At 36.7% G+C, this 26,769-nt stretch overlaps 1 protein-coding gene across 1 annotated transcript in view; it reads right to left on the bottom strand.

Annotated features, from left to right (window-relative positions):
- LOC140168533 (electroneutral sodium bicarbonate exchanger 1-like) overlaps positions 1-26,769 on the bottom strand; it is a 73,820-nt gene that overhangs the window by 10,172 nt on the left and 36,879 nt on the right. Inside the window, 10 exon segments of the mRNA XM_072191932.1 lie at positions 7,291-7,386; positions 10,472-10,544; positions 11,673-11,802; positions 12,749-12,901; positions 14,185-14,427; positions 15,894-15,966; positions 17,127-17,302; positions 17,753-17,917; positions 18,633-18,746; positions 19,453-19,717. Coding sequence (XP_072048033.1) covers positions 7,291-7,386; positions 10,472-10,544; positions 11,673-11,802; positions 12,749-12,901; positions 14,185-14,427; positions 15,894-15,966; positions 17,127-17,302; positions 17,753-17,917; positions 18,633-18,746; positions 19,453-19,717 — 1,488 coding nt within the window.

The raw sequence follows: 26,769 nt of genomic DNA, 5'->3' as shown, positions 1-26,769 counted from the left end.
CGGGCAAGGAACAATAAAAATTGCCGACAAACTGCCGGGCAATGACGTCACAAGTCAACTCATCTATTGTAAAACACTTTCACAAAAGAGCTTCCTACTGTTTTTACTATGTTATTCTAATGTGTTCTTTGTTTGCTTTCCATGACAAAATCTATCACAAATTTGGGTGCAAAGAGGACACAACTGCCTAACAATTATAGAGAGAAGGGCTGCCTTGAGTAAACTGCTTGACACAAGCAGTACAAACAGTCTTTGTTTGTAGGGCTTGTTTGTGATGTCATTAACATTTTGTCAGTTTTTTAGTTTAAAAGTCTAAATTTCAATACCCAAATCATAGATTCTAGCAAATTCAATTTTCCACCATAGTGATGATAAAGGTTTGAAAAATATGCCATATTGCTCAAGAATTGAAGTCACAGGAAAGCAAACAAAATGTTCAGTTTACTTCTGTCAATAATACTTCTGTGAATGATAATCCCAATGAGTACCGACTCCGCCATATTTGCGTGTCGCTTATGGAGGGAAAATAGTGTAACTCTAGATAATGTCGCTATGTACCCAGCAAACTTCAAAGTACATTGTTATTTGCATTCTATGTGCACTTAACGTAAAGTGTGGAAACCTGTGTAACACTCCCAACTTATATACGCAAATTATTGTTCAATTTCAGGGTCTTGGCACAAAACGCCATTAGCACACTATTTGTCCTCCATGAGTGACAAACCAAAATGGTATATTTACCATACATGTAGCATTACACACAAGTAATTTGGAGTTGGCACTCTTTAGGTAGAATCTCTTTGGCTAATCCACATCCTTAGAATTATACAAAGGCCTTCCAGAGTTATCAACTTCAACTTACCGTCACATTTATGGACTTCAAGAAGGCCTTTGACTCAATTGATCGGAAGACCATGTTCTCAATTCTACCGCATTATGGTATTACAGAGGGAAGGCTATAAGGGTTATGATAGTGGATAATGTCACGATTCATTCCATATGTTTATCGGGATATTGCAAGGATATGTTTTAGCTCCATTTTATGCATCTTGCACTGATTGACTACCCTCTGGAATGTTAACTCATCCTCACCAGTCCAGATGACATCTTGCCAAAGTTCAAAAGGATCTGAAATTTGCTGATGATATTGCCCTGCTTGGATCTTAATTTGCAGGCAAAGTTGACTGACTAATACAGCAGCTGCAAATACAGCAGCTGCAGCTACAGCAGAAAGTCTGGGTCTTACCATCAATGTACCTAAAACTGAGTACATGACCACCAACTGCAACCCGCAGCCACCACTTTAGGTGTATGGGAGCCCATCAATCATGTCCCTAATAACTTCAAATACTTTGGTTCTACGATAGCTTCCAGTATCAGTGACCTAACCAGAAAGAAGGCTCTTGCGTGGTCTGCATTTTGGAAATTAAAATGCCTATGGAGAAGTAAAACAATCCCCACTGCAACAAAAGGCTTTTCGACACCAGTTATTTGACAATACTACTGTATGGCTGTGATCCTAGGTGATATCAAGTGATATAGAGAGTAATATCAAAGTTTTTGCTATGCCATGCTATAGAATAATGCTAGATATATAAATCGCAACGACTATTTATTATATTTAGCAAAAAGCGCAGGCAGAACCCAATATATATGGCTCAAAGAGTACTAAATTAAAGGAAGCCCTACATACAGAGCAAAAGGAAAACGAGACAAACAGACAAAGGGAAGTAAGCAAAAGTTATATATTTGGAGCGCTTTGACTTCATTCCACAACTTGGTCCAAGATAGAGGAAACTTCTTTGACAAAGTATGAGGCAGCTGAAAGGTGGGTAGAGAGCATGGAAACATTTATATCTTGAGGTGTGAATATATTAGGATGAAAGGCTCGCAAGAATTTCGAAAATGTGGCACACTGTGTGGTGGTCATGACGGACCTCAAGAGAGTTGGGAAAGGAGGCTGTCATGATCCAGGTCCTAAGATTGCAATATGACTGGCAGACAAACCTCTGAACAGACTCCAGGAGGTTTGTTAGGTTTTTGTGAGTCGGACCAGGGAAATGTAGAGGGTGTGATGAAGGTGTTGGGAAGCTCGGTGGAAATTCTGATGGATCAGGCCAATGATCCTACGACCCTTCCTATAAATGTGAGCATTTCATGATAACTTGCTCGCAATGTGAATCCCAAGGAAGATGATGTCAGTAACTGGTAAAAATTGATCGACTGGTTGTTATGATGTAACTGAAGGTCCGCCCAGGTAAGGATTGCTTATGGTAGATATGATCATGGCTTTGGTTTTCTTTGCATTAGTATGAAGGAAGTTGTTGGAAAACCAATCAGAGATTTTGTTTATGTCATCTAGAACATTTGACTATGTCAAAAAAATCAAGATCTATGCTATCATTAACATGGAGCCTCTTATCAATTGTACAAGGTTGCAACAGCTATGTTTCCTTGGACACATACTCGGAATGCCACAGGAAGAACATTGTACAAGGTATGCCCTATGCACGCCACAAGAAGGATAAAGCAGATGTCGACAAAAAACATCTTATTCGTCTTACACACAGCACAGAGGGAGGAGGTTGTTGGGAGACACTAACAATGGACTATTCCAGTTGAAATCCATACACCCTTAATCTTCCACACAGGGAGTGTGAATTTCAAAATGAAGTTACCCGAATGGGTGACTCCACTTAAATTCTACAACCCTGTGTGGGAGATTAAGGCCGTGTCTACCTTAGGGGGTGTATGGATTTCAACTGGAATAGCCTGATATGCTACAACTAGAAGCTATCTCTACATTAGTCAATGGAGAATAATTGTTATCAGCTGTACTGTAGTCTAATGAAATGAAAATAAAATTCTATGGACTTGGATAACTTACCTGCGCAGTTTGGAAAAGCTTCAAAATTCAATTAATTGACTTTGACTAAACAATGCAAACTGGAAATTCATTTTCAGGCAAATATGATAGCTTGTAGTATTCTCATGAACATTTTACTATTAATTATTATTCCCAAAAGTATCTGTTACACGATTTTAAAAATCAAAATCATTACTCTGTGAGAACAATTAAAGGCCCTGCATTCAGCGATCCCAACAAAAGTATAGAAAAAAAGTTATAATTGTGTATAAGTTGCTTAAAAGTGAAGGACATATCATTAAAAAGGTATTTCTGAAATTAAAAATTTGGCAAAAAATGAGGAAAACAGGAGTATTGATGAAGTTGAAGCCCAATTCAAATTCATGTAGCTAATTTCTCAACTTAAGTAGCGATAGTTTCATGTAAAATGTCCTATTTTGTATATGCTACTAACAAAGGTGCAAAATAAAATGAATTTGGATGATTTTTATGATTTTCCAAATGATTTGAGCAAACAAAATTTGCAATTAAGGAATTACTTTGAAGTATTTAACTGGAACAATTTCTTTTAATTACTTATAATTAAATTGGAATAACAATATTGTGCTTTCGAAATAAATAAACATGTCTGCAGAATAAATTTCTAATGTTGTTTCGCAAAAGGTCATTTGTTCATTGTAATTTGAAGCTGATCAAACGCTGGGAACTTGATTTACGCTACACACACTTACGCTATCTATTTATACAGGCGTTTGGTGGACCTCTTTATCTTTTTTCATTATGTGGCTCATTATGTGGCTCGCTGTAAGGAAATATATCAACATATGTTTGGTATTTAGCACTGTGTAAAAATATGTACAAAAAAAAAAAGACAGAAATTGACTTCCTTGCAGGCAGGCAGGCAGCTCACTCTTCTATGGAGAAGATATCAAAGCATGCGTTCACTGACAGGAAGATGTGAAGATAAGTAAAGTCTGACATAAATTTGACGACAGGCACAGCAGACTACGTAAAAACGAAGACCAAATGCAGAAAAAATTGATACTGATTTACATGATGACGTTGGACGAATACCCAAAATGAGGACAACATGTCTGAAACGGGAAGCATCAACACAAGGGGATATGAGGCAATAAAGGATAACAAGGATAGGTGTGGACGAGGAACGAGGGAGGATTGACATGATGTAGGTAGGTGAAGAAAAGATACATAGGTATGGGAATAGCAGACAAGATGGCTGATACTTGAAGTATCAACACAAGGGTATATGTGGCAATAAAGGACAACAAGAGGTGTGGATGAGGAACAAGGGAGGATTGACACGATGTAGGTAGGTGAAGAAAGGATACATATACTGCGCCAAAAAAGTATCCTTACACTTGGAAAACTAATCACAATTTCAAAACTGAACCATATTGGAATAAATTTGTTTTTTTAAATAGATGCACTATTTAATGCTGCACATTATGACCCCACGTTGAATCCAATGTGACCTCAAGAAGTAAAGTTACAAGCAATTGAATAGACGAGGATCCAGTTTTAAAAGTGACAACCTGGTCTATACAAGGCAAAAAGATTCCAACAAGCGGCAACAAAGAGACAACGCAGTTTTTTCAATGAAGCTTTATTTAAAGCAGTTTTTATTTCAGATTTTACTTCTCTGTACTTTTCATAACTTTCATTTTATTTGTCAGTTCTTTTGTTTCAGTTTTCTTTTGTTCCTTTTGTTTTAAATTAAAGGCACACATAAATTAGCCATTCACCACTCTCAAACCAGATGTCTAGTCCATGGAGTTTTGAATAGGCCGGTATGTCACTTTTGAAAGTGAATCGTCGTCTAATAAAATGCTTGCAACTTTGCTTCTTGAAGTCACATTGGATTCAATGGGGTGTCAAAATGTGCCGGATTAGATAGTGCATCTATTAAAAATACAAATTTACCCCAATATGGTTCAGTTTTAAAATTGTGATTATTTTTACAAGTGTAAGGATACTTTTTTGGCGCAGTATAGGTATGAGAACAGCAGACAAGATGGATGTAGAGGTCGAGATCTGGGGACAGGGATTGATGGGAACAAAGGACTATTCCGGTTGAAATCCATACACCCCTATTGAACACACAATCTTAATCTCCCACACAGGGGGTGTAGATTTCAAATAGAGTCACCCATTCAGGTAACCCCATTTGAAATTAGGATAGAGGAAATGAGACAGTATGGGAACAACAGGAACAGCAGGATACATGGGAGAGGAACTGAATGGGAGAAAGAGGAAGACAAGGAATGGATAATATGGGAAAGTGAACAAAATTAATAAAGGGGAGCAAACAGGATGTATCTGGGAACAGGAATAGGGTAGAACATACGGACAATGACAAACTGATGTTCACAAAATACAATTTTACACAGACAATCATTCCAGCTTTCAGATTATGTGCGCTGTGTGGAACTTTTGCTTTTAAAAAACAATGATGTCTCATTCTGCAGATATGCCTGTTTCATCATCCAATTCTGGAAATGGAATAAAAATTCTCTACATTTCGAGAATTTTTTTATGGCTCATTTTCGGAATTCCAGAAAATTCTGTGGAAAACTGACAGTCTGTTTTCATGGCAATGTGCAGGTCGGGCTATTCAAGTTGAATTCCATACGCCTCCTATGGAAGACATGACCTTAATCTTCCACAGATGTTACCTTCATCTTCCACAGAGGGGATATAGATTTCAAATGGAATAGCCCAATATTGTTTTCAATATATCAAGTGAAAACAATTCACTCAATAATAGTAATTGTACACAGATTTATGGATGTCTGTTCAAGAGCCAAATAATTGAACAAGATCACTAATAAGCAGACGACGTCATGGTATTTGCAAACCATCATCTTGGTTTTTCCTCTGTGCCACCTGTGACTGTCTACAAGATATCTACTGTGAACTGGCTGTCACAATGAACGTCTCATAACTTTTGGTTCACTCACGCTTGGTTTGCACACCTGTTAGCAACCCATTGGCGTTGTTTTGTGATCATTTTGATCGGGGTTCCGACCACAGAGCGTGTGAACTAGTTGACCTAACAACGATCGATTTTGATGTCACACTACGACGGCAAATTCTGAACTATTTTGATCTTCACCATGTGTACATATTATAAATGGGCAATTCCAGTTGGAATCAATACACCCCCTATGGAAAACATGACCTTAATCTTCCATTTAAAGTCTACACCCCCTGTGTGGGAGATTAAGGTCATGTCTTCCATAGGGGTGTAAGGATTTAACCGGAATTGCCCAATACCGTATCACATATCAACACTGAATGGACAACAAATTCTTTATAAGATACAACATAGCATTAGCTGTACCATGGAAACGGAGCTTGCGGTCACTGGCTAGCAAAAAGAAAAAGGTGCTAGACACTTATAGCTATGATGGGTCGACGTCCAACTATTTGACCATGTGCATAACTCAAATATAACTTAATTTGCAAATTCAAAATATACTATAAACATGCTTTATTTGATAAGGTGCATAAACTGTAATTGGTAAATTCAAAAGATGGTATGTATAAAAGATATGCTTAACAGACAATGTGCATAAACATTAATTTGCAAATTCTAAAGACGCTACATGTATGTATGAAACGTGCTTTATTTGAAAATGTGCATAAACTGTAATTTGCAAATTCAGCAGATGCTATGTATGAAATAAGCTTTTGGTCATTTAGTTTAACAAGAATAAAATAGTAATTAATCACATGTTTAGAAGATTAATTATAATTGGATATATATATATAAAATGGTTGAGCAGTGTTCATTTGGAGAGAATAGCAAAATTATATAGGAAAAGCAAGGAATTATTTTGGAATGCAACATGGAGGTTTGAAAATGCAATTATTAATCAATATGCTAATTTTTTCATCTTTTCATTGTGATAAAAATTTATGGTCTACTGGACATGATTTAAAACCACTTTTTCTGGACATTCTTTTTTGATCCATAGAATGTAAGATATTTGTTTTCAACATTTGTTTCCAAAGTTTGGAAGGCAGTATGAATAATAATCATATCACAAAATAGCAAATTCTGTGTAGCACTGTGAAATCAAAATGGTGTATTCCAGTTGAAATCCATACACCCTCTATGGAAGATATGATTTTAATCTCTCACACAGGGGGTGTAGATTTCAAATGGAGTTGCCCGTTCAGGGAATTCCATTTGAAATTCACTCATGTTAGCAGAATTATTTTTCAAACTTGCCCAATTAGCTCCTGGAAGTTATTCCAAATTCCACAAATTTTAATAAGTCTTTCCATATAAACAAGTCAGAATATTTATCAACATAGAAAGAGAGAGTAATGCTTTTTTGAACAAAATTGAGATAAACATTTGAAAAAATTTCCAGAAATGTTCTAGAAACACTACTTACTTCCCCTCCTCAGGTATGTCTTTAATTTGTGTGTATTTCCCTTTGTCATGTGTGGCTTTTCTCCGCTTCTTGTTGGATTTCTTTTCGTACCTTCTGCTGTGGATGTTATATAAATGATTAGGTCGATTAGTGTGTCCAATTTGGATCAAGTAAGCATTTATTGAATTGCCCGGGTGGGCGACGCTAAATTATTTAGTGTTACTTCGCACATGGACACACACTGTCAAAAGTTGCAGACGGTAAAAAGGCTCATAAATTTTAATCACATCTATTTTTATCATTACATTTTCTGTTAGAGTCGGTAAACTGAGGAGTGGGTAAAGGAGTTAGCCTGGGGAGTTACGTCAGAAGCATTCAGTATGAAGCATGAATCGGGGCACGGTAGTCGGTAGCATGATCAGGCAATGATCATTTTCGGCACGGAACTGGACGGACGTTTTATAGCCATGATATCTGGTGTATGAAAACATCACAGTGATGCAATGTGAATAGCAGCAGCTGAATGGCATGAAAAAGTGCGAGAAAATGAGTTTTTACAATTATAAAAATTTTCGTTAAAGCTTGCAGCTGAAAAGATTTTTGGGATTGAGATCAAAGGATGTCGCAGTCTTAAATAGTGATGGGCAAACTGTTATCAGTCCGAGTAAACAAGTAATGTCTTTAAAAAGTGACAATATAATAAAATCAGACACAGGGCATTGTATAAGCAATGTTTGACATTGGATTTGTTGTATAATAAATTACTTAACGGAGTTGACCTATGGTGGAGTTGACCTGTTTAAAGTTACATGGATGTATGGAACTGAAGTTGTATTTCCATATATAGATATGATTGCATGTATATTATCACTATGTTATTAAATGAATGCGACTCTCCACCATGAACCTCTCGTAAAGTCAGCCATTTTTGAGTTACGGCGCAAAATGTGCATGGAAGTTGTATTATAATAGGCATGAATTGTAATCAACCAAACTCTGTTTTTGAACATCATATTAAGTCCAATAATATATCATTTTAATGCTTATGAGTATGACATAATTATACTTTCTAAATATGAAAACAAAACTGGCCAGGGGCTGATTTTATGAGAGGCTTGTGGTTGACTGTCACATATGTGACCATCCACCACAAAGTGGTAGTAAAGTCGGCTCTAGATCATTTTCTGTTTATTGCAGATTTTGAAAGAATTCGCTTTCAGCTTTAAAATGACACCTCAACCAGCTTCATCTGACATCTGGAAGTGAAGTTATGGTTCATCAAAGGTCAAATTCCTACTATGTTTTACAAAGAAATCCATATACTGTTTTTGATTGTATCTCAAAATGGAAAATGCCGACTTTACGACCAGTTTGTGGTGGATGGGCACATATGCACAACGAAAGCAGCTGTACTGATAATATGTAGAATAAAGAAAGTGAAAAAGAGTAGCGTTTAAAACAAAGTGAAAACTGCATAGTAAGAGTAAACTGAGAAAGCATAGATAAATGATTTTTCTATCAATTGTTCCTGTTTCTCTTTGGTGAATAACGACTGTTTTGGGAGCATGCATTAATTTTGGAATTGTTTATATGACAACCTATGTAGCTGCTTGATTGCAAAATTCTATTCGTTTCATTGATGCGAAAGAAGAAACTTGATCAATTAGAACAATGTGTAGCTTCTTCCTACAAGAGAAAGATATTGATTATTCCACTGCAAACCAATCCTCTTAATAATTATAATAATTAATAATAATCAAAAAAAAAATCCTGAAAATTCACACATGTTTGATATAAGTCCATGACAATTATTTTTTAACTTAATCAGTGTTTTTTTTTAAAAATAAAAATGTGTTAAGGGAACATAAACACACCACATATTTGGGTTTTAATCCCAGTGGAGGACTGCTCTTAAGATGTAAACAAACACGATACATGATGACCAATCACAAAGACTGAATCCAGACTGACCCCCTACTACCAAACACTGACTAAACAGATCTAATACAGAGGTCCAAGCAATGCATACAGTGCAGTGTAGGTACCTTTGTTTTGTCCAATTCCTATGATTTGACTAAAGGGAACATCTATCATATATTTGTATTGGATATATCCCTAGGGACAGGCCTGAAAAGAAATGATTTCAGTTTAGAATTGAAGTTTTTGCTCATATTGTTGTTTAAATGATACAAGAATCAAGATAAGAAAAAAGGAGAGAGAATGAGAGAGAAAATAGGAGAAACAGGGAGAAATGAATAATACATTTTAGAATATATTATGACACATTCGAGGTATGGTATTGGGAGGGCTACATACAGAGATGTGTATAAGATATTAAGAGAATAAACGATAGGAATTTTCTTTTTTACTACCCTCTACCGAGTAATAGACGACAGGCAAGTCCAATATTTTGAGTAGCCAATAAAAAATATTGGACTTGCCTGTCGTCTATCACACTGTAGAGGGTAGTAAAAAACAAAAATTCCTATAGCTTATTCTCATTCTTAGTCAGTTAATTATTATTTTGATTAACTAAAACTAGTTTTATTAAGGAAAAAATAAGTTACAAAACTTACGGTCATGAAAACTGCCTTATTCTAAAATGAACAAAACCTGTTTATAAATTCACTTGCGTGTAGCGTATTACGCACTGCGCTTACAACACACTACTTACGCGCAGCTGGTGCGCAACTCGACAAGCATGTTCCGTAACAACACAGACCATATCCTCTACCGTGTGATAGACGACATGCAGGAACTAATGAAATTCAGCGCTTAAAAGCGAAACCACAGCCACTGACTAAGAATGATATATCAACAAAATAATATAAAACACTTGAAACTGACAAGATAAAGCGAATGGGCTATTCCAGTTGAAATCCATACACCCCCTATGGAAGACATGACCTTAATCTCCCACACAGGGAGTGTAGATTTTAAATGGGGTCACCCAATCAGGTTACACCATTTGAAAGTCACACTCCCTTTGTGGGATGTCACACTCCTGTCATGTCTTCCATAGGGGTGTATGGATTTTAACTGGAACAGCCCAATTCCACCTATTTAAAAGTTATATAACAGGTCAAGGGTCAACTTCCAACTTGTACAGGGGTTAAAAATTCACTGATTTGGAAGGGCTATAGTGACGTAATGTGTGGATTTGTGTCCACCGTCTCGCTGCCTTCTTGGTTAAGGTACTTACCTATTGTCGGTTTCTTCTCTTTTGATGATGTCAGCATAACTGCCTGTGTTTGCTGCCATCGTCTTCCAGATTCCTGTCCGAAGAGAAATCATCCAAAATTGTGTCATTAACTTGGTCAGGTATAAGCCATATCGTCAGCCTACTACGCTAATAATTGCCCAGGTCATTTTATTGTAATTTTGATGACAAAGTGCAAAATATGATTCAAGCATGCATTTAAACATATCCGGGAGTATTTGAGGTAAACTCGAGGTCCTGGGTTCAATTCCGACCCGGAATCACATTTCCTGTTTCCTCCTTCAATTTTGACGGTGAAACTTGTATATAAATAAAATTTCATCATAGTTTGCTTATTCACATCGAGAAAAAAAAAAAAAAAAAGCCATTGTTTTTCATGGGAATAATTTATTTTGAAAATGTGCCAAAATTGAATAGATTTTGATATCTGTATTCAAATCTAGAGTTCTTTTGGCATAGGAAAACCTGCAATACGAAAAGATTTTTCTTTCATGATATCTTAAAAACATGATGATGTTTTCAAATAAATAATTTAAAGTGGTTTTAAATGCAAATTAAAGATCTATGGATCGTTTTCATCTTTGGCACAGAAGAAGATAATAATTTTTAAAAATTTTCGGCAGTGTTTTCAGCACCCTACCTCCTCTGAACATTGCTCTCCAGGGACCAAGAAATTTCAGACCTGGATACTGCCCTCATATGGTTGAAATTGCACATGTCCAAATAAATTTTGGAATGGTGTCAAATCGTTCAAGAACATCACAAATGACCTCTGCTGATTTCCCGTAAAAAGTAATATGGAATCTGTGGCCAAAAAACGAAAATTTCACTTTGACCCCCCTAGGGGGAATTCCACTGGGTGCGCAGGAGCATGACTCAACATGTGAGTATACTTTTATTGGGACAAATGAAGTGATTTGCGAAAAAAACAGGAAAACCAACTTTCAATGTGATTGGTCAGAAGCCAATAGCGACTGCTTGGTTACCATGGCAATGGTTTTATTACCTTCATAACATGGCCAACATATCCCTACATAAGTACAAACTCACTTGAGATTGTATCATGAAAGGTTTTGGAGATATTTGCAAAAATGTTGGAATCCATGATTTCCCTAAACCTTGCCTTTAACACCACCTCAAACCTTGTGTCCAAGATGATTGAATGCATAAGAGTACATCCTACCTGTCTTAGCCATTTCCTCAGAGATGTTGATATTGGCGCGGTCCGGGAAGAATTCAACGTTAGACACCGGGATACTGAGTAAGTTACCATCTGACAGAGGTACTTGCACTCTACCAGGCATGGCTGTCATCTGCAAAAAACAAAAATCAATCAATCAATTAATAAGATTGACTTACATGAAATAGCTTCCTAATTGCTACGGTCCAACAACTTTAGGTTACTTTGAAGTTTCTCCTGATAATTCTCATGTGCACAACATATACGAAAGGATATCTTACACTTCCCATAATGCATTTCTTCCATTTCAATTTTGTGTACTAATGTGCTCTCTAGTGCAACATTGGTCGATTAGACTAATTCCAATCAGCCGTCTACACTGTGCATATGTACTGTGTTATGCTTCGTAGTGATGACTGATTAACTTACATTCCATATTGTGACGGACTTCTGAAAATATTCAATGCGACTTTGGTTGTGCGCTATAGTGCGACTGACTAGCGGCGCCCGTGTACCGCGTCGCTGTATAGCGCCGTTGTAACAAGATCGTGCTCTGAAGTTCTAAAAACAACAAACTCGGTCAAAAGGTCAATTTGGACACAAATGCGCATGCTCTATGCCACAGGAATCCTGTTGCAAAATCCGTCACTTTTTTCCACATAGTTTTCTCAGTCATCAATCCAGACGGTTGACGACTGAGGGCAGCAGTCTATGGGTCGATATTGACAAAAAGTACCTCAATGAACAGAGCACATGCAGATCTCTTATTTCTTGACTATTGACCTATGTTTAACCAGTCAACATAAAAACAAAGGAAACCTGTACAAAGTAATAGTAGTGTAATTTGATGTAGTGAGGTGATGCGTCATGTTGCAATGGATTCTGGGAAGGGTAAGACAATAGACAGTCAGATTGCATATTTGATGACATTCAAGGCAACTTCATAGACGCAGACGATAACCACTTTCATACACTCTTAGATCAGAATTCCCAGGCTTACACAGAAAAAAACATATACCATACACCAACAGTTATCTTTCCCTTCTAAGCATGCAATCCTTCCCCTTAATCAAACCTACCTTATCAGCCTGGGCTTGTTGCTCCTCTGCCTTCTTCTTCTTGTCATGCTTCTCCCTCTTGACATGTTCAGGCAAGATGTCGTCAAGCTCAGCCAATTCTGGTTGTGTGAATATATAATCCATGATTTTTCTAACGCCGACCATGGCTAACACCTGTACAAATGGGTAATTGAAGGCACTGTCAGTGATCGCCGCAAAAACAAACAAATATTTATAGGAATACCTTATAGGTGATGAAAAGTCAATCTGTTCATGTCAGAAAATTACTAGAAATTGAAGGAAACAGCAGTGCTGATACAAAAGATCTGTCAACTGTCCATACATTGAATAAACCGTTAAGCTCTCGTAAGGTGTGACTTTGGCTTCATGAGGACTGAAGTATAATAGTAGGCCTAAACTCCTTTTTGATCGAGGAACCTACACATCCTTTCTGATGCTCCTTTGATTATGACGTACATGTCACTCTCTTGAACTTGTCATCAGTTTATAAACTTATCCAAAGGTTCTACCTCATTGGGAGGTACACTATTTGCCCTCAATGAATGACACACAAACATGGTGGAGTCGGTACTCTTTGGTTCCACCTCATTGGGAGGTACACTATTTGCCCTCCATTAGCAACACACAAACATGGTGGAGTCTGTACTCTTTGGTTCTACCTCATTGGGAGGTACACTATTTGCCCTCAATGAATGACACACAAACATGGTGGAGTCGGTACTCTTTGGTTCCACCTCATTGGGAGGTACACTATTTGCCCTCCATGAACGACACACAAACATGGTGGAGTTGGTACTCTTTGGTTCCACCTCATTGGGAGGTACACTATTTGCCCTCAATGAACGACACACAAACATGGTGGAGTCAGTACTCTTTGGTTCTACCTCATTGGGAGGTACAATATTTGCCCTCAATGAGCAACACACAAACATGGTTGAGTCGGTACTCTTTGGTTCTACCTCATTGGGAGGTACACTATTTGCTCTCAACAAGCAACACACAAACATGGTTGAGTTGGTACTCTTTAGTTCCACCTCATTGGGAGGTACACTATTTGCCCTCCATGAATGACACACAAACATGGTGGAGTCTGTACTCTTTGGTTCCACCTCATTGGGAGGTACACTATTTGCCCTCCATTAGCAACACACAAACATGGTGGAGTCAGTACTCTTTGGTTCCACCTCATTGGGAGGTACACTATTTGCCCTCAATGAGCGACACACAAACATGGTGGAGTCGGTACTCTTTGGTTCCACCTCATTGGGAGGTACACTATTTGCCCTCCATTAGCAACACACAAACATGGTGGAGTCAGTACTCTTTGGTTCCACCTCATTGGGAGGTACACTATTTACCCCCCATGAGTGACACACAAACATGTTGGAGTTGGTACTCTTTGGTTTTACCTCATTGATTGGCAAATACACACTTACCATTATGGGGAAAATAAGGGCAGCTTTTGTGGACTTGATAATCCAAAGGATGGCTAAACACGATACTTGTATGATGGTGAACAAGTGAACCTTCTTCAGTTCAACAACTCGTAGGTAGTGGTAATCAGGCTGGTGCTTGCCGGGCATGAAGAGGAGATTAAGACGATTAACGAACTGGACGCCTTTGAGGGACGAGATACCCATGAAGAGGAATACGCCATATAGTACTGGCATTGGAATAACCTGTGAAGGAAAAATAAATTTAGAGAAAAAAAATCAATGGATTCAAGATATTAATCGTAATATTCATTTAATTTTGACACCCAACTAGCAGCAAAACTTAAATATCCAGGGGTCAACAAGACTGAGATCAAGTCTAAGGTCAAAAAGGTCACAACCTTATGTAGTCTCGGTCCTAGCCGATTTGTGCTCCTTCGTCACTAAACAAACCATCCGGCAACAACCTCATAATACGTCTTTTCTGATTGGCTGAACCTCACCTCACAAAAAAGTTATGACCGTCAAAAGTGGCTGTCAATCAGCGCTGGGCTTCAGTGCATGCACCGGTTGTGGTTAAATAAATCCACACAATGTATGCGAGTATGCACATGAAAGGTGATATCAGACGATCGGCGCCTCAGTGTCTGCTCAGCTAGCATACATTTTGTGTTTGCGGTATTACAAATAGTGGAGGGCCTGTGATGGTTAGTGTGACTTACACCAGTCACGTCCTATATCCAATTGAAAACAGTTTTATTTAGAATATCATTTACCAATCAGCGATCGTAATTTCACGGGTTGTCGCCAGACGGTTTGTTTAGTGACAAAGGAACACAAACTGGCTGGGACCGAGACAAAACCTGATGATACACATCACAGTCTCACTCTCGCTGATGAAAAGTGGTGAGCCACTGAAAATTCAGAGGTAGGGATAATTTATGTTTGGATCAAAAGTTTTAAACTTGAATCATTTAATATAGCAACACAGACAAACTTTTATGAAGACTAACAGCTTTCACATAATTAAGCATGCTGGTTTGTTAAACAACTCTTCTTATCTTTTCCTTAACCCTAACCCAACTAGGTCTCACTAAAGCTCACTATTAAAACCACTCTGCGTGCATGCATTCCACAGGACTTGATGACTTAATCAGACCAAGTCATATATACCCAGGGAATCGTTGGCGGGACAACGTCACCTGTGTGGCTACATGCTGGGGATCTTCTGCGTGGCATGCGAGGGGTCCGAGGTTCGAATCCTGGGGGTGCCAAGTGACTTTTCTCTTCAACTTCTCTCCTTTTTCGTTCCTTCTTTCCCTTCCGATAGCAAAAAAACCACAGGTAGGGTTAGGGTTAAGCCATCCTCTCAGATCTGCCACGACCAAACCACATTCAACTCACACCAATTTTTTGAACATTTACAAACTTTACTAATACAGTACATGTAACCAATCTGCAAAATAAATTGGTCACAAATAGTCGCAAACTGTATTTCCATGTCAAGAGAGACAAATATCAGAACATGGTGTTTTTTTTTTAAATTTGGAACCCATACTCAACAAGTGTCCAAAAATAGTGGCAAAGGTGTGGAAGATCAGCTGGATTTTAACCCACAATTAGCAACAAATTCACAGGTCATATGAGTTGGGGCAGCTTTCAAATGTAATAGCCCAATGCATGGAAAACTATAACACAACTTGAATACCTACCAGTAATAATTTTGTCATTAACACAGCTAATCCTATTAATAAGAACACAACAAAGCCAGTCACTCGCTGCTCTCTGGAATAGGTAGAACAAGAAAAATGGTAATTGGTGATCATATACCGTATTCGTCCGAGTATGGTCCCACGCTCGAGTATAGTCCCCCCATTTTTGAAAAATTCCAGAAATTGTAAAAAAAAAAAAAAAAAATCAAATTCAATGCAGTATGACATGAATACAAATGATCAATTTTCATTAAAAAAAATTTTTTTTTTAGGTCAACCATGAATGATCCTAGCATCTAGGTTTAGGTCCAGGGAGATTTTGAAATTCGAGTATAATCCCACCCCCCAATTGTGAAAAAGTTTCACCTAAAAAACGGGTGGGACTATACTCGGACCAATACGGTAATTGGTAATCATCATAGATAATAGGTTGCTTACTTTATGCTGTCCAATGTAGTTAGTGAATGAGACAATTAGGATACCCTTTAGAGTAGCCAGTTGTGTCCATACCTCATTAAACCATTAAAAAAGAAATACCCCTTTCATCAAATTTTATGTTAGTAGAGAGAACATTAGGTCCATATTTGACTTGTTTTATTGAATTTCAAGCTAATTTTATGTATGAAATATGCACATTTAGACCGATACAGTACAAACGACAGTCCGTCTTGATCAAGTCTAACATCGTCAGGCTAAAATCTCCTCAATCTTGAACGACTGTCGAGGAAGTCATTTCGAGCTATTTTTCCAAGATGGCGCACATCGACTGCCAATTATTCGGACCCTTTCCGACAAAAATACAGCTATTTAGCCAGTCTCATCATGGGGTCATCGCAGAGAATATTTTCCTAGCATATTGATCTAACTCCTCCGCTATTTGGGTTTTCACAATATCCTAGGAATGGAAAGAAACGATCAATTGTTCGTCGTTTTTCGCCATTTAATTTTTTCTTCCACAGGTAAAATACACTCCTACACAGCGCAAGCCATCACATGCATGATCGTGCATTGGCTGTGTGACTGACTTCATTTGCGCAAACGTGTGGCTTATCCTATAGTATATTATTACTCGAGAATCCTTGATTAAACCTACAAGTTTCAATAAACAACTGTTACACATTTAACCTATTGTGTCCAAAAATTTAAACCACATTGGACCTACAAGTTTCAATAAACTGATACACAATTAATTTACAAGTAACTGGACTACACCCTGCTCTATAACCAACTTACCTACAGCCGACAACTTTGGGTTTTTCACCGGGTGCTCCCGCTTTCTCAACTTTCAAACTGCTGACGTGATTTATGGAGAGCACCGTAGCGGCGACGAACCAAGGCAACCCAAGAATGGAGCAGAGACCAAGCAGTAAGGCTACTACTAGCAGGTCTAGATGATAACCAACTCCTTTCTGTTGAAAATAAAGAAGAAATACTGCACATAATATGATATAGAATCAATGAAGAAGGTTCACAGTGAAGACATGTACAAAGAATGTCAAAACTGGAAGCGATAATGTATGCTCAAGCTCAGACTCATTTCGCCGGGTTCATTACATAATACATATCCTGATTTTTGGTATTTTTTTGTAATTTTGGGTATATAGGTTTTAAATATTGTCCTTTTCAATTACGCTAAGTCCCAAAGCTAAAAATTCAGTAATAAATTAGAATTTAATAATTAAATTGGCGTACATGTATGGGAAGAAAATCGTTTAAGAATGTTTTCCTTACGATACGCCAATGTGATGAACTCAACGTTTTTTTAATGTTTTAATAAACACTGAGAAGTAGCACTTTTATATTCGAGTGACCACCCCGCCAGGAAATGATCCCAGGTAAACTATAATTAAGTTACTGACCTTGAGTTTATTTTCTTTCCTGTTGACAATGACCGCAGTGATCTGTTGGTCCATAAAGATCAGGATGGTTGCTAGGAGAGCTGGCAAGATGGCTGCTATGGCAGTCCACCATGGGTTGCCGCCAAATGGATGGATGAACCAGCTCTTCCTGTTTGGGTTGCTTGGCTACAGAGGCAAAGATTTCAAAGACTCTGGTAATTTGCTAAATATGAGAGAAGCTTAGGGAACAACCCAAAAGATTATTAACCTTAAGTTGACATTTAGTTTGCGGGGCATAACAGTGGTGAAAATTAATTGTATTTTGTTATTGCGCACGTCAATAAAGTCCCAACTGATGCTCGTGTAAATTCATATAAGCGTGCGACAGTCACACATTACACAACGCGCAACTAGCGTAAGTACCATGCCCATTGCCCAACTATGTGCACAAAATTCTATATCGATACACAAAGCCAAAAACATTACATGAATAATGTAGTAATGTAAGATCTTGTTTCTCAATGTGGAGTTCGGATGATCATAGGGAGGTAAAAAGTTGAAGACATTTGGTGAATGGCAGTATACTTTACTTTTAGTGAAGCACTCTTAGATTATTAAACTCTAGATAGGAAAGTCCCTTGCCTGTGCCCTCTGAGCATGTTTGAATATGTAGAGTGTTTGAATCTGGCAACCTTGCCCATCTGAGCCTACAACATGGAGTGCTCTACTTGTCAGCGCTTATGCGCAACCTTCCTTTTGTGAACGCTTGCAATATTTACGCTATTTTTGAGTTCGCTACACACTATGCACACACTTATTGCCGACCCCATGGGTTGAGTGCCTACATTCCGCTATATAATTTAATGATGGGCACAATACATTAGTGATGGGCGGTACTTACCTGGAATGTGGTAGGTACGGATAATTTGGGTGTTGGGATTCCAAAGAGAACGTCTACTCCGACCATGGATAGAACGGCAATTAATACACCAAAGTCACTCACAGTTTGACGAACCTAAAGCAAATACAATATCAAACTAAAAATATGGTATGTCTTCATTAACAAAACTTAACCTCCTGAACACATTCGTACAGTGCTCCTGATTGGTTAATTACATAGATTAATTATCAGTGTAACCAATTAAAATAGAGCTTAGATCTTCTAGCAATGTTAAGCTTAATCCCCTTTAGCCCTACTGACTATTCTTACCATATCTGTGATTGGGTCAATACATGAGAGTCTCTGTACTCTAATCCTAACCACTAACCCTAACCACTAATCCTAACACACAGGATGTGGATGGTATTATGCCGAGAGCAGAGTAGTTTGGGCCATGATGATTGACACATAGAAATCACACCCCTTGCAAATGCCACAAGAATCCTGGCTGGTAGGAATCAATGCTGGGCAGCACAGTTATTACAAATGATGTCTAGCAGTTAGGTCAAATAGGCCAATTGATAAGAAAGCTTGGAATAATTATAACATACCCTCCATACTCTAACCCTAACACCTATTAAACCCTAAAAATACAGGATGTGGATGGTATTATGTCGAAAGCAAATTAGTTTGGGCATGATTGACACATAGAAACCACACCCCTTGGACTGTCTGAATGAAAAGGTGTTGTGGATGGTATTATGCCGAAAGCAAATTAGTTTGGGCATGATTGACACATAGAAACCACGGACTGTCTGAATGACACGCAGTTGACACTTACACGAGTAGGGAAATATCTGCTATTCCTGAATAATTTGAGACTGTATGCTATTGCGAATGTTCCAAACATAAGAACCGCCGACATCAAGAAGATATCAGGCCTTGGCGGGTGATGAAGGGCCGCATCGCAATCTTCACCTGCTGGTACGCCGCCGCTTGCAGTGCATTTTTCCAACTTGATACTGTCCCAGTCAATAAGCCCAGTATCGTTTTCGCCAGGTCCACATTCGCAGTCATAATACCAAGTATAATTGTGGGATGGAAACCTGCAATATGAAGAATACAAGAAACAAAGAGGTTAAAGATTAACAAATTACATGTTAACATGATAAGAAACAAATGCGGCGGTTTGTAATTGCAAAGTCCCCCTGGTTGTCTTGTTGTACACAGAGGTTTATATTTCCATCAGGTTTCAGAAAAAGAATATTTGCTTAATCGACCTCCATGTGACCTTGAAAAGTATTTTAATATTTTTTAAAAATAAAAAACGGTGAGGCAAAAAAAAGAAGTTTGTTTTTCTAACATTTCGCACTAAAAAACTATTGCATTGGAGCTGCACAGTGGATTAATGAATTTGCTTCCACCCGAAATCCAAACAAACAAACAAACAAAGATACAAAGAAAGAAACAAAGAAGCAAACAAACAACCATCTGGGTGATAACATAAGCCCCACATATATGTGGGGCCCAAAAAATCTTGATTTTGGTATCAGAAGAAATTACCCCAGTAAAATTTAATGGCCAAGATATGTTTAGTTTAGATGGTGTGAATAAAAAGGTGGTGAATTGAGTTGCAGGTCGATAGTCCAAAGGGTCATTAGTCTGAAAACCTAATAACTTATAGACACTAACCCTAAACTTAACCCTAACCGAAGTCATAATCTTAACCCTAAACCTAACCCTTACCCATAATCTTTATTTTGTAAATTAAATCTAATACTGGAACTAAAATTTGCAACTCACTTTGCTACATTGTGTCCGAAAACTTTGACTTCGTCAGATCTGATGATTGATGATGTTGAGATGACGTCACAACATCATCAATCAGATGCCTGATAAAGTCTGAAGTTTTCGCCAGGATATGCCACTGAGTAAGTCCCTGTAATTTGTTGACATTATGGGTGTATGCAAAATGAAGAGAGTAGCAAGTGTGTTGCTTCCGACTATGGCTATTTGTGTTATGTCAGCCTAGTGGATTGGTGTTGAAACCATAAACATGATCAAATGCAATTTTATTTTGTGATGTAGTTTGAGGGTTTGGCATGCTTTAAAATATTATTCCATGCTTTTACACACAAAGTTTAAACTACCACGCTTTTATCAAGTTTCCTAATTTCAAAGTGGCATGCTTCAAAATGCGTGGACTGCCAACTATGCTGGACATGTTGAGTCAAACAGAATATGCTAACAATTATACTTTTAGTTTCTAAAAGTCTTAGGATGGAACTACAACTTGTGAACATTTTATGATAGGAGAGACACTTTTAAAGTTTTTTCTCTTGTCTTTTCTCAGATGTTACATGTGTTGGTAAACTCCCACAGTGTCCATTGGGGTGTTCATGTTCTCTAACTTATCAACAGTTTGACATCAACTGTTCTGCTATTTCTACCAAAACAAGTACCCTTCTACTCTACTTCAAGGTAGCAGATCCTACCAGCTCTACCTGTACACAACTGTACTTGATATCTCCAGCAGACAACTCCAAGACATCCAGACCAGATCTTTCTCAAATCTCACAGCTATCACCTACTTACTTGCATCTAGCAATGATCTAGAAACACTTCAAAATGAGACATTCAAAGGTTTGGGCCAGCTCCAAGTACTGGATCTCTCAAATAACAGGTTTTCTTATATTACTCAGGGAGCATAATTTCTTAGGTCTTAAACATTTAAATCAATTGTTTTTAAACGGGAACGAGTTGACATCAGTTACGCCTTACATGTTTTTTGGATTAAGTAATTTGGAAGTGCTTTATCTCACAGATAATATCATAACTACAGTGAAGTCTGATGCATTTTTTTTTTTCTAACACAGCTTAAGATAGTATCCCTAAGAATGAACTTGATCACTAATTTGCATTTTCAATCTTTTAGTGAAAGCCTTTGTATTCTAGATGTATCCAACAATGATGTACACCAGCTCAGTGTCAACATGTCACAATATTCTCCAAACCTATCTCATTTATATCTACACAGTAATTCTATTGCAAACATTGAACAAATCACCTTTGAACTGATTCCCAATTTGTCTGTTTTGTATCTCCATGACAATGTCATGAAATCACTTCCTAGTACATTGTCAAACTTTCAAAGATTAACACAATTATTGCTTCATTCTAACATGATCTATGATCTTGATGTAAACTTATTTGATCAATTGAAAAAATTATCTATTCTTTCGCTGGGGTCTAATAAGATAACAACACTCCCATCAAACCTGTTAGATCAGCTTACCAGTCTTACAGAACTATACCTTTATAAAAACAAGATATCTAAACTTGATGTGAAATTATTTGACAAGTTAGAAAATCTATCTATACTTATGCTGCAGTATAATAAGATAACAACATTGTCATCAGGCCTGTTTGATAATCTTGCCAATTTGAAAGAACTCCACCTGTATGAAAATAATATTTCAGAGCTTGATCATAATATATTTCAAAATTTACATCACATGCAGGTTCTTTACTTACATAATAATACCATAACCAGACTTCCATTTAACATATTTCAGAATTTAACCAACTTGAGAGTACTTAGTCTGTATGGCAACATGATATCAGAGCTTGATGGCAACTTGTTCTGTGAGTTAAAAAACTTGACACATCTTTACCTACATACAAATAAACTTTCAATCTTACCATCAGACATATTTGATAATCTCACCAGTCTGATGGAACTATACCTTTATAACAACATAATATCTGAACTTGATGTGAAATTATTTGACAAGTTACACAATGTATCTATACTTATGCTGCATTTTAATAAGATAACAACATTGCCATCAAACCTATTTGATAATCTCACCAGTCTGACAGAACTATACCTTCATAACAACATGATATCTGAACTTGATGTGAAATTATTTGACAAGTTAACAAATTTATCTATTCTTTCACTGCAGTATAATAAGATAACAACATTGCTATCAGGTCTGTTTGATAATCTTTCCAAGTTGATACAACTAGACCTTTATGAAAATAATATTTCAGAGCTTGATCATGATATATTTCAAAATTTACATCACATGCAGGTTCTCTACTTGCATTATAATACCATAACCAGACTTCCATTTGACATATTTCAGAATTTAGCCAACTTGAGAGTACTCAGTCTCTATGGCAACATGATATCAGAGCTTGATGGCGACATTTTCTGTGAGTTAAAAAACTTGACACATCTTTACCTACATACAAATAAACTTTCAATCTTACCATCAGACATATTTGATAAACTCACAAGTCTGACGTTCTTGGAACTGTATGACAACATGATATCTGAACTTGATGTGAAATTATTTGCTAAGTTACCACATTTATCTATTCTTATGCTGCATTCTAATAAGATAACAACATTGCCATCAAACCTATTTGATAATCTTACCAATCTGATGGAGCTATACCTTCATAACAACATGATATCTGAACTTGATGTGAAATTATTTGATAAGTTACAAAATTTATCTATTCTTTCACTGCATTCTAATAATAGGATAACAACATTGCCATCAGGCCTGTTTGATAATCTTGGCAATTTGATAAAACTCTTCCTGTATGACAACAATATTTCAGAGCTTGATCCGAATATATTTCAAAATTTACATCAATTACGAGTGCTTCACTTACAAAATTATACTACACACAGACTTCCACTAACAACATTACCACCACATATTTTTGAGAACCTCATAAATTTAAAAGAACTAGCCTTAGATGACAACACAATATCAGAACTTGACAAAGATATATTTAATGGGTTGACACAATTACAGATTCTTGAGCTGCATAACAACAATTTATCCGATATCCCAATACTTGATGAACTTGGCAATTTACATGTCCTGATATTGCATCAAAATAGAATCACAACCTTAAAAAATAGAGTATTTCAAAATCTGGCAGCATTAACATTCTTGGATTTGAGGAACAACAACATTTCAAAAATGAAATGAGGTTATAAATTGTTTTGGTGTCGAATTACAACTAATTAACTAAAACTAATTAGCAGAGTTTTCTACTTCCACACCTACAAATTATGTCATAACCCCAAACTCCTCAGTATACATTCAAACTATGAAAAAAATCATAGCACAACATTCTGAACCTGTGTGCCAAGTTTGAAGTATTTTGGATGAAGGGTTTCTGAATGAATAACATTTTAAATTAGTAATTAAATAGCATTTCTCAAGTTGCAAATGACCATTGACCTTCACCTGTGATCTTTGACCTTAAATTTTGTGTAGATAATTGTATTTAGTTTACAGATTTTGGATTAAGTACCTGGTGTAGCCAAAAAAGGCTACATATAGATTTTTGAAAACAATGAAGTTAATGTTACCAAATATAAATGTCATTTTCATGACATAATAATATGTACCTTCTACTAGTACCCCTGTAAATGTTTAGTTTACAACTTGCGTTAGGTCACATTCCATATATTCCTCTTACTGTACATGACACAGCAGGGATTTCAACTCAACAAAGCCTAAATGCAAAAGACGGTTATTAATTTCACTAGCGGTCACCCGTCTTTCGCGGTCAGTGTCTTTCGCGGTTGGTAAATTTTGTATATTTTGTGTACATGTAAATGTTTTATTTAATGTGATTAATGGTATGAGAGGAGATTATCATTTAGAAATATAATATTTAGTATCTTGTCCATATAAATCAATGGCTTGAAATGCAATTAGATCATGATCAAAGCAAGTCTTCTTGCCACCATATCATATCCACCGCGAGAGGTCTTGCCCCTGTGGGATGCTGGCCGCCCTGATTTGTAAGATTTTTATGTATTTGTTTATACAGTACTTTTTTGGACACATTTGTTGTACCTTTTAGCACATTTTTGTCCAAGTTTGTTCCCCCCCACCTTGAAATGTACCTGGCTGCCCCCCCGCCTGCAAAAGTCATGGCTACATCACTGAGCAGATGAACACAATTTTATTCACTTCCCTCTTGGCCCCCTGTGGTATGCTGGCTGACCTGATATTTAAGATTTGTATGCATTTGTTTAAGTTGTACTTCTTATTTGTTAGCCCATTTTGGAAACATTTGTAGTACTTTTTACTTTTTGACAATTTGCCCCCCCCCCTCTGAAAAAGTCCTGGCTACACCACTAGCTGTGCAGATGAAACAATTTTATTCACATTTCCTTACACTCTGTTTCATATAAAGTTATGATCATACAATGCTGATAACATAGCATTACCACAAAGCAGAGTAGGCCTATTCATGGTAAATAAAATTCAGTGGTTTGATAAGGCAAATAGGCAATTGGATCATAGCACAATTAAACTACAATACCCTGCTCACTTTGCTACACCAACAGACCAATGAGATGTTCATGTTGGCAATCTTGACCTCCAAAAAGGACATTATGAGATGATGACAATCTTGGGTTTTTTCCCAGGATTTTTTGTTGTCAAAACTCAGTGGTAGCGCGTACCGTAACTAACTGTCAGCAGCGCATTGGCGTTAATCACGTCGGCGTATTGAGAAATGTGACGCGCACATACGGGTGCATAATATGCACAGACCAACTTTCCGTGCCAGAGAAATTGAAAAGAAAAGAAAGGAAGACAAAACTGAAAAGGTAGGCCTATGGATGGGTCGGGTTGTGGATTATATGCATGGTACTGGATTAGGTTAAGAGATTACCCGCCAAGATGATAAAAAATCGTGAGGATACTGAGAGGAAGGAAGGAAGCTAAAATAAATAAATAAATAAATAAATAAATAAATAAATAAATAAATAAATAAATAAATAAATAAATAAATAAATAAATAAATAAATAAATAAATAAATAAATAAATAAATAAATAAATAAATAAATAAATAAATAAATAAATAAATAAATAAATAAATAAATAAATAAATAAATAAATAAATAAATAAATAAATAAATAAATAAATAAATAAATAAATAAATAAATAAATAAAAAAACCTAAAATAATGAGAACAGAATTAAATAGATAAAATTCAAATGGGAAATCAGAAACTAAGCAGGAAATATGACAAATGGGAATAAAATGTAGAAAAAAGCCAAAACTAAAAGGAGAAATGTAAGAAATGGTAGATTTTTAAAATAATGCATGGGAACGGGGCTCAATAATTGAATAACGTGGAAACGGAAATCACAAGCTAAGCAGCATGGGAACAAAATAGACCTATGCAAAAGAAACTGAAGAGAAAGAAAGGAGCTAAATGAATAAAAAGAAAAAAAGAAAAAAGAAGAAGACAAAAAAGGTACGGGTAGGCCTATACGGGTTATGGTTGCAGTAACTAAATGAAACGGAGCAAACTAAAGAGGGAAAGAAAGAAAGAAACTAATCAGGAAAATTAAGGGAAAAGAAGTTAAAATTAGAAACTAATCAGGAAAAATAAATAACAACTGAAGGAAACGGGAAATCACAAGCTAAGCAGCTAATAAAAATGAAGCTATAAAGGGAAAGGATAGATTTAGAAAATAATGGGAATGGGGTTAGGCCTAGATAGATATATAACATGGACACGGAAAATAACAAGCTAAATAGCATTTTGTTTTAATGGAAACAACCTAGGCCCGTGCAGAAGAAACTGAAAAGAAAATGGAAATGCAAGAAGGGACAGGTTTAGAAAAATAAAATTTACCTTTCAATGATTCTACCTTTTCAGTAATTCTTCCTGTTTTAGTGATCGCTCCCATTTACTCATCTAGCGGGGACCCGCGCGAAGCGCGGGTATCCCGCTAGTTAACATTATTTGACACCATTAACGTAAACAAAAACAAAATTGGACATTTTATTGGGGTGCGGACAACCTTACTCACGCAACACAAAAATCCGTTTCCAAAATAATGTAAACCGTAGAAGTTTTTAGCCTTACCAATTCGCCAAACTCAGTAATTTATTATAGATTATGTTAATGACAAGAGATGCACCGTGCAGAAACGCCTTCACCAAAATCTCTTTTTAATGACTATCTTCCTTTATTTGTTAGTCAAGAAGCTAATTTAGATTCAGATGTGTGATATTTAATTTGTCGATATGGTTCTTTAACAATAAGTTTATCCATGAAAACAAAATAAGAGAAAAATAAAAAGTAAGAAGAAAGAA

This window comes from Amphiura filiformis, chromosome 13 (assembly GCF_039555335.1).
Source record: "Amphiura filiformis chromosome 13, Afil_fr2py, whole genome shotgun sequence".
In the NCBI taxonomy this organism is placed as follows: domain Eukaryota; kingdom Metazoa; phylum Echinodermata; class Ophiuroidea; order Amphilepidida; family Amphiuridae; genus Amphiura; species Amphiura filiformis.
This window is presented reverse-complemented; position numbering and strand designations above follow the sequence as displayed.